General features: G+C 43.4%; 1 protein-coding gene across 3 annotated transcripts; it reads right to left on the bottom strand.

Moving 5' to 3' along the window:
• Nucleotides 1-2761: 2761 nt before the first annotated feature.
• On the bottom strand, nucleotides 2762-15390 carry Tlr1 (toll-like receptor 1). 3 transcript variants are annotated; one of them, XM_039091926.2, is made up of 4 exons: nucleotides 14518-15390; nucleotides 13713-14050; nucleotides 12689-12772; nucleotides 2762-5395 (listed from the first exon to the last, which is right to left on the bottom strand). In XM_039091926.2, exon 4 carries the CDS (start codon nucleotides 5367-5369, stop codon nucleotides 2943-2945), a length of 2427 nt encoding a protein of 808 aa, XP_038947854.1. In that variant the 5' UTR covers nucleotides 5370-5395; nucleotides 12689-12772; nucleotides 13713-14050; nucleotides 14518-15390; the 3' UTR covers nucleotides 2762-2942. The 3 variants fall into 3 exon arrangements, with proteins under 3 accessions (XP_038947854.1, XP_038947853.1, NP_001165591.1); XM_039091925.2 differs by having other exon boundaries at nucleotides 12689-12769; NM_001172120.2 differs by lacking the exons at nucleotides 12689-12772; nucleotides 13713-14050; nucleotides 14518-15390 and having other exon boundaries at nucleotides 2766-5330.

Genomic DNA, 15390 nt, shown 5'->3' with positions numbered 1-15390 from the left:
TATGCTGAGCTTAACGTCATGGTTGTATAAGCATTCTTCTCTACTGATAAAATGCTTCCTCTATGAGTAAAAAATTATGATAAAAATGCTTAACGCAAAACTCTCCATCTCAACCTGTAACAGCTTATTATCATCATTTGTTTTGTACACACTTGTGTCACGGCATGCATTTGGAGGCCAGAGTGCAACTTGAGGAAGTCACTTATTACTTTATAATATGTGACTCCCAGGGACTGAACTGAAGTCCTCAGGTTTGGCAATGAACCCCTTTACCCACAAAGCTTTCCCACCAGCCTGTTCACTCTACTACTTTAAATGGCTTCACAGTATGTCCTTAAATGAACACAATATATTTGTCCCTCACTGGAAAGCTGGAGTGTTTAAATTTAACAAATTGTAAAGAAATATTTGTTCATGTCTCGACTCATTTCTCTGGGGTAGATTCCCAGAAGTGTGATCACTAGATCACTAATATATCACAGGTCTCAAACATATCACCAAATCACTGTCCCCTCTTACTGTCCCTGCATAAAGCAGCCATTCTACTGCCCCTCTCTAGTGTGGCAATCTCATAAAATGGAATTATGTCAGTCTCTGTTGGTGATGGTCCCACAAGCAAGTGGACCCCTGTGTCATTAGTGCCACGGCCTAGTCAGTTCCTGCTCTCCCTTAGGAAATAGCTTGGCTACAGTCGCAGCCTCTTTGCCACCTCCTCCAGCTGCTCAGGAGTTTAGCTGTGCGTATACAGGACTGATCTGATGTCTCAAAATCCTGACTTTGTTGGATTATCTCTAAGAGGGTCCTCTCTTTAGACTTATGAGGTGTTGGGGGTGGAACTGCACCAACCAACAGGTTGTACCCCTGAACCTCAGTATTTCAGAATGGAGCCCTTCTCCAAGATGGGAGCATTGCAGGTGAATTAAGAGAGGAACATTAGTATTAAACAGAGGCCAGGCCATAGAAGTCTATATGAATATGGGAAATGAGCATGCAGAAACAGACATGCAAAGGGAGAAGTGCAGACAGGCAGATACGCAGACACGATGAAAAGCAAGGGGACAAACAGCCAGACGCAAATCAAGAGGAAGCAGGGAGCAGGAACTTCCCTCTCCACTTTCACAAGGAGCCAGGCTTGCTTACACCATGATTGTAAACATTCCGACCAGAACAGGAAGCCGATAAACTTCAATAGTTCTGTCTGTGCAAAAGTGGTCTCTGCACCAAAATCCCCAAAACTACCATAAACTTGTTTGCTAAGGAGTCAAAACTGGATTGCAAAATCTAGAAGTGTAATTTGGGAAGTGTAGCAGACCGGGAGGAAATGGAAGACGTCAGTTAGAAGGACTGTTGCAACTCCGTTTCGGAATACCAGTTTCCTCGCTTCATGGTTTATCGCCACTTCCTGTTGAGTCCCATAGACAATAAGTTGTGTTTCGTGAGTTCCCAGTTCAATAGTCTCAGTAGTCTAGTGAAGACCATCAACAATATGCCCCCACTCCGTTTCCTCCTCCTCCTCCCCCACCTCCTCCTCCTCCTCCTCTTCTTCCTCCTCCTCGAGATAGGATCTAACTATATACCCCAGGCTGGCCTGGAATTCTGCAACCTCCTACCTCAGCCTGGAAGTTGCTGGAGTTGCAGGTATGCACCACCATGTCTGACTGTAATGTGGTTTTATTTCATTGTTGACAGCCATATACTAGTCTCATTGGTCATAATCCCCATACCCAACCATGCTGAGGAATAAGTCTGGGCACCCAGCCTTTGCTCTCTTTTTTTATATAGCCTTTCCATTTTTCACCATGAGGCTTCCTTCAAGACTCAGTGACAAGCCTAAACTACTGCGGTTTCTTGGTTTGTTTTGAGGCAGGGTCTCTCTACAGAGCCCTGGCCGTTCTGAAATTCGATATGTAGACCAGTGTGGCCTTGCGCTCATAGAGATCCACCTACCTCTGCCACCCAGGTACTGAGATTAATTACCTATTATTTCTAAGATGGCCACATAAATAATCGCTGGACATCACTGTATGTTCTTATTTCATTACTCTTTCTATGTCTGGAGACATACAGACCTGATTCCCTGATGGTTTCTTGAAAGACTAAATTGATAGTCCCTTCAATCCTGCCATTTCGTGGAAACCGAGACAAGAGCTTTATATCCAGGCAATTTATGTGGAAAAGTAACATCCAGGTCTAAAAGTGAAGGGATTCATGGTGAACCCAGAAAGAATAATGGGGAAGTCAACCAAAAGTGGATTGGAGTTTTCTACCGCTGTCCAGACACAGATATCTGCAAAGGGAAGGCCTTCTGATTTTTGTGATAAATTCAACAAATGTGGCTACAGCAAAGGAACAAATGTATCCCCTAAGTGTTTGAAATTAGCAGTTTGGGAGCTGGAGAGGTGGCTCAGCAATTAAGAGCACTGGCTACTCTTGCGGAAGACCCAGGTTCAATTCCCTGCACCCTCATGGCAGCTAACAGCTGTCCATGACTTCAGTTCCAATGGCTCTAATGCCCTCTGCTGGCCTCTGAAGGCACTCTGAAAGCACAGGCATACATGCAGGCCAAGCACTATAAACATAGAACAATAAAAAAAAAATTTAAATGCCAGTACTCAGGAGGCAGACATAGGTGAATCTCTGTGAGCCTAAGGACAGCCTGCTCTACAGAGCAAGTTCCAGGACAGTGAAGACCACACAAAGAAACCCTGCCTTGAAAAACCAGAAAAAAGAAAAAGAGAAATGTGAATGATTTCAACCCAAATTATAGTACCCCGCTACTTTTTATTAGCAAACACTAGTGGCACAGTCGGGCTAAAAAGCACGAATTCCCACATCATAAAGACAGAAACATCTTTTGCTTCTTGCTGATGTGAATGGTACCATTACCAGAACTCCCCAGTGTTGTTGCTCCCCAAAGCAGCTTCCTGATGAGGTGGGTATTCTTATTGCTGTGTGTAACATGTTGCTTCTGCCTGGTTGACCAGCTTAACATTAATGGATGCTCTTAGATTTGCCCAAAAGAGTCCATGCTTGCTCTTTTCTGTGGGCCATTCCAAATAGGTCCTCCGTGCCATGAGAGTTTTGAGCTTGTGGTAATTGGTAGGGATGGAGTACTGTGGAATTGGTTCCAGCAAGATCAGGATTAAGTTATCAGACCCTTCGTGGAAGAGATTGTGATGGGCAAAGTAGAGTTCATAATGGCACCACTCACTCTGGATGAAGTGGGGAGACAGCACAAAGATGGACTTGTAACTCTTCTCAATGAAGTGTATGATGTTCTCCACAATGCTCTTGCCAGGGACAAAGTTTCTCTCATGGAGGCAAACCCGAATGTCATCTTTCTCTAGGTTTGGTAGTAATTCATTCTTCACCCAGGCAGAATCATGCCCACTGTATGAGACAAAAGCATGGAACTGGAGGTTCCTCTGCAGTTCCTCTAAGGGGATGTTCCGGGCCCTGTGCCTGGTCTGTGTCCACTGCCATAGCATCCTGAGATACCAGGGCAGATCAAAGTAGAGACAGAGGGAAGCCCCAATGGCAGCCAGCAGCAGCAGAGTGGCCCCAATGGTGACAGTCAGTAGAATTGTATCGCAGGACAGTGGAGACATGTGGAAGTCCTGCAGTGGGGTTCCCTTAATGCTGTCTGGGTAATCACACCTGTAAGAGTCAGGCCAGCCCTCCACCACTTCTCTTGATGCCTGACCTATGTTTTTGACAAACTCCCTCAGCTCACATGTGCATCGGAATGGGTTGTTCCCCGCTGTTATGGACCTGATATTCTGACAGCTCTGGAAGAAATCAGAGGAGGGGTGGGAAACTGAGTTATGGTCGATGACCAGCACAGAAAGGCTACTGAAGGCTCCACATCCAGGAAGGTCAGTTAAAAAATTGGATGCGACATTGAGTTCCTGCAAAGCTTGCAGGTGGGTGACATCTTTAGAGATGCTCACTATCCTGTTGTTGTGAAGGTCAAGGACCTTGACCTTGGGAGGTAAGCACCTGAAGACAGAGTCCGTAAGCATGTTTGAAGACAAATTTAAAACTAACAAACTCTGGGTCCAGGAGCATGGGCTTCCCGCATCACTGTACCTTAGAGAATTCTGGCTAATGTCTAGTTTTTGTAGGGATGTCATCTCCATAGACATAAGAATTATATTTTCAAGTGTTTTTAACTGATTCTTTTGTAAACTAAGTGTTTTCAATCTAATTAAATTTCTACAGTCTTCAAAAACTATGTCTGTTAAAAGGTTATCTGTAAAGTCCAAATACAGAAATGGGCTAATTTGGTCTGGGCAAAGCATGTGGACCATGCGTGTTCCAGATACTGTAAAACTTTGGATGTTCATATTGGAGAAGATGCTGTATATGTTACTTTGGGGGAAGCTGAACACATCAGTGACAACTTGATGTATCGACAAAGCCCTCAGAGAAGTGTCAGAATAATGGAATCTTCTGAAGTTAAAATGACCTTTTAGTTTCACGTTTGAAATTGAGAAAGACTTGACTGGTGTATGCCAAACCAGCTGAAGGATGTTAATGAAGGAATTCCATGTTGTGTCCACGTTGTTCAGGGTAAGATTTGAGAGCCTCTGAGTCTTTCTAAGTCTTTCTAAGGTACCTAGGAAGTAAGAGCAGTTCTTGTCCTCAAGCACACACTTGATGTTAGACAGTTCCAAACTGATGGCCGTGCTGACAGACATGTCCAGAAGAAAATGGAATTCTCTTTTGGAAGGGAAAACGATATGCAGAGTCTCAGTGCTAATGTGCTGAAGACACTTGGGATCTTCTTTTTCCCCATAAGTGTCTCCTAACACCAGCAAAACCTTACTGATGTTCAGATGAGCAATCAGCTGCACACTTGAATTTTGTATCTGAGAACCGCTCAATCCCAGAAACTGTAGTTGGGACAGGTTGCCAAACTCTTTGCATATGGGCAGGGCATCAAATGCATTAAAGGAGAGGTCTAAATGTTTGAGGTCGGCTGTTGCGTGGCAAGAGATCAGCCTTAACTCATTGTGGGACAAATCCAAATATTCCAGTTCCGTGTTGAATTTGAAAACACTGATATTAAGATACTGGAGTCTGTTGTAGGACATAATGAAGACCCTCAGTTTGGACAACAAGAGTATGTCAGAAGTCTGAAGCTCAGATATATTGTTTTGTGATACATCTAAAGTAGTTGTTTGCAAGGGTAGGTCCTTGGGCACTCTGGTAAGGTTTGCATTTGGCCTCTTAATGATCAACTCACTTTCCTCAGATAACTGGATTTTGATAAGTATCAGCCCTAAGACAACAATACAATAGAAGATGGTGGACTGTGTTTTAGTCATTGTGTGGCAATAGACATGCTTGAGGCTGCTGCTATTCATCAGAGCATCTCCAGATGGATATAAGCCTAGGAAAAAAAGGACATAACATGGATATATTAAATTAGGCATTAATGTTTTTTCTTATTAGAGATTCATTAAATAGAGGCTACATTCTTTAGGGTTAATACAATCCAAAACCAGGAAGATTGATAAATTAGATGGGGGGTGGATAAACAATAGATAGTATAAAAACTCTAATCAGATAGACAGACCGACTAGATAGATAGATAGATAGATAGATAGATAGATAGATAGATAGATAGATGGTGGATGGATGGATAGATGGACAGACAGACAGACTAGATGGATGGGTGGATGGATGGATTAATGGACAGACAGACAGATAGATAGGGAAATAGATCTGGATTAGATATAAATGTAGATATAGATAGATGATTAGATATACATATGTAGACACTGTGGCACACACACACATATATATGTAAATGTGTGTATGTGTTCGTGCCACAGTTCATGTGTGGAGGACAACTTGTGGGAAGAGGGGAAGAGTCAGTTGCCCTATTCCACTGTGCGAGACCCAGGTATTGAACCTAGTTTCTCAGGTTTGGCAGCATGCGCCTTTAGCAACTCTACCATCTTGCTAGCCCCAAACCACTTTTGATATGGCAGGAGGCTCTGGAGACAACACAGCCCTGCCACTGCCTGGCTCTGTGTTTTCAGCCTCCAGAATAAATTGCTGTTGCTTTAAGCCAGTACACTCATGATGATCTATAGCAGGATCAGTAGGGTTGGAACACAAATGATCCATGGAAACTCCTCCTCCTGGATAATTTAATGTTAACTTGATGCAAACTAGAGTTATCGGAAAGGAGGAAATCCCAATTGAGAAAATGCCTCCCTAAGAGCCAGCTGTAAGCTATCCATTAATTAGTGATTCATGGGAGAGGGCCCAGTTCATGTAGGTGGTGCATCTCTGGGCTGGCGGTCCTGGGTTCTATAAGAAAGCAGGCTGAGCAAGCCAGAAGTAATCCAGTAAGAAGCACCCTGCCATAGCCTCTGTATCAGCTCCTGTCTCCAGGTTCCTGCCTTGTTTGAGTTCCTGTCCTTCAGTAATGGACTATGGTATGGAAGTGTAAGCCAAATTAGTTCTTTCCTCCCCAACCTTCTTTGTCACGGTGTTTTATTACACAAATAGTAACCCTAACTAAACATTTTCTGACCCTCTCAAACTCATTTAGAAACCAGGCCGACACTCACTTCATGACCTTTTATGCTTTGGCAAGAGAAGCTCAGGTGTCCCACAACTTTCCTAAGAGACCCCTGGGTCACTGTGTCATGACCTCCCTGCTATCACTCATTGTCACCTGTACAGGTTTTGGGGACTAATTTTGGTCTTACTCAAAAGCTGATAAAGATCACAGTAAACAGTCATTTGTTCGTTCATTCATTCATTCATCCATTCATTCATTTGTCCATTATTCATCCAGCCAATATACATTACTCATCCACTAGCCATGTTTTAGGGCCTAGACACAGAACACAGGGCCTAGACAGAAGAAGACAGAGTCTGACCCTCAAGACAAAGACCTGTTAATAAATAACTAATTTTAATTTCATGGAGTGATTAAGTATAATCTAGAGAAACAAATCAGGGGCTGGAGAGATGGCTCAGTGGTTAAGAGCACTGACTGCTCTTCCAGAGGTCCTGAGTTCAATTCCTAGCAACCACATGGTGGTTCACAACCATCTGTAATGGGATCTGATGTCCTCTTCTGGTGTGTCTGAAGACAACGACAGTGTATCCACATACATGAAATAAGTAAATCAGAGAGGGGGGGGGAATCAGAGTTACAATAATCACTGAGGCAATGCTGAGTAATTCGTTTTGATTGATTGGTTAGAGAAAGCCTTTCTGAGATGACCCTGAGGAAGAGACAGAAATGAATCCAAAGAACTAAAGGAAAAGCTCATCTTACAAAAGAAAAGGCCAATACAAAGTCTTGGGGTGAAACTGAGGTGAGCTGGTCTGAGGAACAGGGAAGTCAGGGATAGCCTTGGGTAAAGCAAACACAAGAGACTTAGGGCCAAGATCACTCAAGGCCTTGTGGGTCATGGCAAGGAATTAGGGTTAGATTCCATACTGGTCACGTTTTTCTGCTGTGATGAAAGCAACGTGAGGCTAAAATCAGGGACTAGACAAGGCTGCCCACTCTCTCCCTACTTATTCAATATAGTTCTTGAAGTTCTAGCCAGAGCAATCAGACAACAAATGGAGATCAAGGGGATACAGATTGGAAAAGAAGAAGTCAAAATATCACTATTTGCAGATGATATGATAGTATATTTAAGTGATCCCAAAAGCTCCACCAGAGAACTACTAAAGCTGATAAACAACTTCAGCAAAGTGACTGGGTATAAAATTAACTCAAATAAATCAGTAGCCTTCCTCCACACAAAAGAGAAACAAGCTGAGAAAGAAATTAGGGAAACGACACCCTTCATAATAGACCCAAATAATATAAAGTACCTCGGTGTGACTTTAACCAAGCAAGTAAAAGATCTGTACAACAAGAACTTCAAGACTCTGAAGAAAGAAATTGAAGAAGACCTCAGAAAATGGAAAGATCTCCCATGCTCATGGATTGGCAGGATTAATATAGTAAAAAATGGCCATTTTACCAAAAGCGATCTACAGATTCAATGCAATCCCCATCAAAATACCAATCCATTTCTTCAGAGAGTTAGACAGAACAATTTGCAAATTCATCTGGAATAACAAAAAACTCAGGATAGCTAAAACTATCCTCAACAATAAAAGGACTTCAGGGGGAATCACTATCCCTGAACTCAAGCAGTATTACAGAGCAATAGTGATAAAAACTGCATGGGATTGGTACAGAGACAGACAGATAAACTAATGGAACAGAATTGAAGACCCAGAAATGAACCCACACACCTATGGGCACTTGATTTTTGACAAAGGAGCCAAAACCATCAAATGGAAAAAAAGATAGCATTTTCAGCAAATGGTGCTGGTTCAACTGGAGGTCAACATGTAGAAGAATGCAGATCGATCCATGCTTATCACCCTGTACAAAGCTTAAGTCCAAGTGGATCAAGGACCTCCACATCAAACCAGATACACTCAAACTAATAGAAGAAAAACTAGGGCAGCATCTGGAACACATGGGCACTGGAAAAAATTTCCTGAACAAAACACCAATGACTTATGCTCTAAGATCAAGAATTGACAAATGGGATCTCATAAAACTGCAAAGCTTCTGTAAGGCAAAGGACACTGTGGTTAGGACAAAACGGCAACCAACAGATTGGGAAAAGATCTTTACCAATCCTACAACAGATAGAGGCCTTATATCCAAAATATACAAAGAACTCAAGAAGTTAGACCGCGGGGAGACAAATAACCCTATTAAAAATGGGGTTCAGAGCTAAACAAAGAATTCACAGCTGAGGAATGCCGAATGGCTGAGAAACTCCTAAAGAAATGTTCAACATCTTTAGTCATAAGGGAAATGCAAATCAAAACAACCCTGAGATTTCACCTCAAACCAGTGAGAATGGTTAAGATCAAAAACTCAGGTGACAACAAATGCTGGCGAGGATGTGGAGAAAGAGGAACACTCCTCCATTGTTGGTGGGATTGCAGACTGGTACAACCAACCATTCTGGAAATCAGTCTGGAGGTTCCTCAGAAAATTGGACATTGAACTGCCTGAAGATCCAGCTATACCTCTCTTGGGCATATACCCAAAAGATGCCCCAACATATAAAAAAGACACGTGCTCCACTATGTTCATAGCAGCCTTATTTATAATAGCCAGAAGCTGGAAAGAACCCAGATGCCCTTCAACAGAGGAATGGATACAGAAAATATGGTGCATCTACACAATGGAGTATTACTCAGCTATCAAAAACAATGACTTTATGAAATTCGTAGGCAAATGGTTGGAGCTGGAAAATATCATCCTGAGTGAGCTAACCCAATCACAGAAAAACACACATGGTATGCACTCATTGATAAGTGGCTATTAGCCCAAATGCTTGAATTACCCTAGATGCCTAGAACACATGAAACTCAAGACGGATGATCAAAATGTGAATGCTTCACTCCTTCTTTAAAAAGGGAACAAGAATACCCTTGGCAGGGAATAGAGAGGCAAAGATTAAAACAGAAGGAAAACCCATTCAGAGCCTGCCCCACATGTGGCCCATACATATACAGCCACCCAATTAGACAAGATGGATGAAGCAAAGAAGTGCAGGCAGACAGGAGCCGGATGTAGATCGCTCCTGAGAGACACAGCCAGAATACAGCAAATACAGAGGCGAATGCCAGCAGCAAAGCACTGAACTGAGAACAGGACCCCCGTTGAAGGAATCAGAGAAAGACCTGGAAGAGCTTGAAGGGGCTCGAGACCCCATATGTACAACAATGCCAAGCAACCAGAGCTTCCAGGGACTAAGCCACTACCTAAAGACTATACATGGACTGACCCTGGACTCTGACCTCATAGGTAGCATTGAATATCCTAGTAAGATCACCAGAGGAAGGGGAAGCCCTGGGTCCTGCTAAGACTGAACCCCCAGTGAATGTGATTGTTGGGGGGAGGGCGGCAATGAGGGGAGGATGGGGAGGGGAACACCCATAAAGAAGGGGAGGGGGGGGCCTGGGGATGTTGGCCCGGAAACCGGGAAAGGGGATAACACTCGAAATGTAAATAAGAAATACTCAAGTTAATAAAAAAAAATATACAAACAGACCACTGGGCTTGCACCAACCAAAAGGCTAAAGATGTCATCAGATATCACCAAGGCCTATTGTTGAGATTCCCACCTTTTTCTATAACACGCCTTCCTAATGTTTCTCACAGTATATTTAAAGGTATTTTTATTTCATGATTTTCTTTTTTTCTGTTACTATAAAAATTTATAAGACTGTTATCACATTGGCACACAGAATTTGAGGTACATTGAATCTGTGTTTCTAGGTCACTCTTATTCTGGCTACAGAATAAACTGTTTCTTGTCACCGCTGAGGTGAGAATTGTGATTCTGCATCCACAAACTATTGCAGGGCCACAGCCTAATTACAAATTATCTGGACCATCTTTAGTCCCCCTTACATGGTCATTTATTGTCCACCTCTCTGTGTGACCTAATATCCTTGTAATTATTCAGCAATTCCTTTAGAATATACAAACCAACCCTATCCACCACCAACTCAAAAGTTAAGAATGGCATCAAATAGAATCGGAAGTATATAGCAGAGATGTCCCCACATCCTACAACCCACCCACCCACCAATGCATTGATATGTCTACAGTTAACATGTTCACTATCAATACCTTACAGCCTTGTACTGTGCCTTAACTTACACTTTTCTACTGTGTTAATATAATAAACTATATTGGAACATGAAAAAAAAAAAAGCAACGTGAGGAAGAAGGGGTGTGTTTAGTTTTCCCGTTCTAGGGAGACAGAGTCCGTTATCGTGTACAAGGCAGCTGGAGCTGGATAATCACATTTCATCCATACACTGGAGGGGTGGGGAAGGCTGAGGTGTGATAGTGTGCATATGTTTGGCCCAGGGAGTTGCACTATTAGAAGGTGTGGCCTTGTTGGAGGAAGTGTGTCACTGTGGGGGATGGGCTTGGAGACCCTCCTCCTAGCAGCCTGAGGATGCTGTCTGGTCCTGGCTTCCTTCAGTGAAGATGTAGAACTCCTCATGCACCATCCCACCTTGATGATAATGGACTGAACCTCTGAACCTGTAAGCCAGCCCCAATTAACTACTGTCCTTTATAAAACATTCATTGGTCATGGTGTCTGCTTACAGCAATAAGACCCTAAGACATGAAGCAAGGGTATAAATCCTTAAAACTCACCCCCACGCTGACACATACTTCTTCCAGAAGGCTCCACGACCTAAAAACTCCATAGCTTCCCCAAACAGCACCACCCACTGGGACCCAATGGTCAAATACAGGAGCCTATGAGGGCACTTGTATGCATCCATCCATCCATTTATCCAGCCAATACTGGTGGAATTTAAGGATAGAAAAGTTTCAGAAAATCTTTCACTCATTTATTCATCAAAAGGATATTTTCCTCCTCTCAAGCGTGAGACATTGTTTGGGGTCATTCCCATTGTTCAAGTTATCGATCCACCCTACCTCAGATACTGCCCTATTGTCACCTGTCCAGTGGCATATGAGAACAAAGGGAGCTGTGTTGGGAAAGATGAACCTTAGAGGTGCTTTAAACGAAGGCTGCATAGTTGTGCAGCTGTCTCCATGAATTTTAAAACTCCCTAGAATGTCACTAGAAAAACAAGACATCAGGACAAACAAAGAGCCAAATTCCTGCCCACATGTCCCCCACCATACATCAGATGGCCTAGGCAGACCTAAAGAATTCAATTCTCAGAAATAAACCTGTGCTATAGAAGTTCCTGGCTACACATGCAGACCTCTCTGCTTTCCAGAACCCTCCCTGGACTTAGTTTCTGTAAGGGTGTGCACACTTGCCCACGCTCGCCTGAGTTCTTCACCAGCAGCATTCACACGCACTCCGAGTAAGAAAGATGACAGAACATCAAAGTTCATGGTAAAAGCTAGGCCGGCCTTTTTGTGGCATTGATTACCCTTGCAAAGGCCTAAATGTTCCACTTACCCTAGCCCAGCTCCGCAAAGAGCTACTCACACAAGGAGCCATGTTTAAGTGGGTGTTGTGGGGCCGAATGGGCCCCTTTGAAACGTCTGAATTTGAATCTTCAAGGGGGTAGGATTAGGACACAGGTCCCTGGGAAGGTAGAGGTCATGGAGACAGAAGTCTTGAGAATGGAATAAAGGTCCCTATAAAAAGGATTTTATAGGGCTCTCTGCCTGTTTTTTGCAAGAAGACACGAGATGGCCATGCCCAATAAGAGATCTTCCTCCAGGCCCCAAGCATAGGGAACCCTCAACATAGACTTCCAGCTTATAACACTACTAGGATACATTTCTCTTGCTTTGGAGTGTGTGTGTGTGTGTGTGTGTGTGTGTGTGTGTGTGTGTGTGTGTAGTTCCAGGGATCAGACTCAAGACTCAGAACATGCCAGGCAAGCTGTCTACCCTGAGCTACACCCCCTAACACCAGGATCCTGTCATGTAAAGGCCACTACCATTCTCGTTAGGGCAATGAGACAATTGTTAAGAAGACAATGAGAGTCAGAATAATACCCAGTTACCTGCTGGGTAATTCCTGGGTACTGCCCAGGGCTCAGGACTCTAGGACAGAACCACACGATATAATCAGGTCAGAGTAAACAATACTGGGCTTAAAAGACTTGGACTTACCTAGTTGTTGCCACCGAGTGCGACTAAATCAGAGATTTTCCCCAAAGTCAAGCTCAGACTTCAATGAGGCAGTAGTCAGTCCTGCTGGGCATAAGATGTGGAGAGGTCTCCATGAGCAAGATGCAGTGTCTTTGTTCCCTTAACAGCAGTAACCTCAAAGGGTTAGAAGCTGCCTACAGCTGAAACAGCCTGACCCAAGTGTGTGAACAGTGTGCTTCAATTCTATTCTGCACTTACCTAATCAGTTCCTATAATTTAGGATCATAGTCTTACTGAGAGTCACTGACCTCCACCTATTTTAGAACCCCAAACCACTTAAACATGCACAAAAAGGATGATTCATTAATTGAACGAAAGAAAAACTTGAAAGGAAACTTTAAAAGCATGAAAAACCTTCAAATATATTTATGTCCGTTTTTTTATGATCCAGAACAAACTTAGCTGCCACCAAATGACATAAGGAAGTGATATGTTTGCGTTACCTCTGCTTAGAAACTCTGGGAGCATCAAATCAGGGTTGGACTGGCTTTAAGTGGCAACACCTACACAATGAATCTCGCTCTCTGAGTTCAGTTCTGCAAATGGGCATGAAAAGCTTTCCCTGTGCCAGAGTAAACTATTAACCGCCCTGGAAGGCCCCAACAGAGGGCAAGAGCGCTTCCGCTCCACTTCCCATATGGCTCTGGAAACTTCTGCACTGAGCAACTTGGATGTAGCTTGGAGAATATTTTCAAAACTTAAATTTCGCCTTGACTTCCAGACCCCCAGAACAGGGCCAATAGTCTGAGGAGACAGACAAGAACATCTAGTAAGGAGAACCCGGTGCTTCTCCAGGAGAAACGAACTATTCAATAGTCTCCTTGGTTGGCATAAGGAAATGCCTGAGACAGAAGCTTGATAAAGAAAAGGAGTTCAGGGGTTGGGGATTTAGCTCAGTGGTAGAGCGCTTGCCTACCAAGTGGAAGGCCCTGGGTTCGGTCCTCAGCTCTGGGGGGGAAAAAAAAAAGGAGTTCATCTTACTTACAGCTCTGCTCCACAGTCAAGGGGTCAGTCACATCCTGTGATGACCTTGATAGAAGAACCGCATGGCAGCACATGGCCAGAGATGGGGACATCTGTGTGCATTCCGGTCGCACCCTGCTTCAATTAAGCTTCCAGCATTTATTCGTGGGCTTCTACTCTGATGATCTGATGGAGCCCTACCCTAGTTTCCTCTCGAAGGACCACCTCCAAATGCATAGATAGACTGAGCTTCCGCTCTCTGCGCCTCAAAGAAGGTATCACATTCCAACTCATGGACTCTTGGTAAACACACTCGAGTGTATGTGGGTCACAGCATGTTGGGTCTTCCTGAACATTTCACTGAGAGGAATATGGATGGGGGAGAAAGAGAGGTTAGGAAGGTCATCTAAAATCAAAACAGCTCTGTCCTAAAACCAAAAACACCTGTAACTAAGTACTCATCACCTTACACACACACACACACACACACACACACACACACACACACACACTCACTCACACAAACACACACACACACACATACAAAGGCAAAGGCACACACACACAAACACACACACATACAAAGGCAAAGACACACACACACACACACGTATGCAGGCACACGTGCACACACAGGAACACACAAGGTTTTGAAAACAAATCACACAAAGGGAAGCTTTTCTCTGAAGGTTGGATAAATACTAGTTTCAAATGACAGAGTCACAATAAGTAATTGTGCTACTTAGAGCACAACATCCACAACTTGATCATAGAGATGTTTTCCATTTCTACTTGTTTTTAAAAATAGAGTAATTTCTTTTACTTACCAAGACAACCTGCCTGTCCGACAGAGCAGTAAGAAGTTCAAGCACCTACTTCCTCCCACACTTAATTGGTAACTGTTTTCTGCACAGACAGAAAGGACTCTTTACTGCCACCTACTGTTAATCCCTGGAATTACACTACAGTTTAAAGAAAACTAATTTGCAGATTTGTACACATATAGAGTTGTATCTTTATGGTTCTACATTTGACAACAGTAGGCTCATTGCTGACCCCATGAATGGAGTGAACTCCTAGATTGTTATTGTCTGAATCCAACCTGCTCAACACGATAGCTGTGAGTGCTGGATAGTGGTTCTGGGGAGTCTCATCTAGTTTGCTTTTCCTCTGGCCTTTTGATCACCTCAGTGTCTCATGACTGAGCAGTAGAAGTCAGGGGTCAAGATCAAAGTTTTGCAGAAGATTTCTTTTCTCTTTAAGAGGAAAGATGACTTGTGAGAGGCCTGGGGACAAACACTAGTCATGTCTTTTGGGTCACTAGTTTTCAGATGAGATTTGGAGCAAAACTTTTCCACAGATATGTTCCAACTTTCTTCAAGACATCACTTTTTAAAACTCTGGGGTTTTTTGTTTTGCTTTCTTTTGTTTTTATTTGTTTGTTTGTTTTTCGGAGCTGGGGACCGAACCCAGGGCCTTGTGCTTGCTAGGCAAGCGCTCTACCACTGAGCCAAATCCCCAACTCTTTTGTTTTTAAATGCCACCAAAGCTCTGTTTTCTCAGAGAAGATCCAAGATGCTTCTTGTAGCTTGGTTTTGGCCAGTCATCTTAAGGGATCTGTGCTGGGGGTCAAACAACAAAAGATCAGTTACAGCTAAAAGTGACAACTGTTTCCATGCTTGTCCTCAGCCCGGTGCCCA

Source organism: Rattus norvegicus, chromosome 14, assembly GCF_036323735.1.
Source record: "Rattus norvegicus strain BN/NHsdMcwi chromosome 14, GRCr8, whole genome shotgun sequence".
Lineage (NCBI taxonomy): Eukaryota > Metazoa > Chordata > Mammalia > Rodentia > Muridae > Rattus > Rattus norvegicus.
The sequence above is the reverse complement of the archived record's forward strand: the minus strand, read 5'-3'. Positions and strand labels throughout refer to the sequence as shown.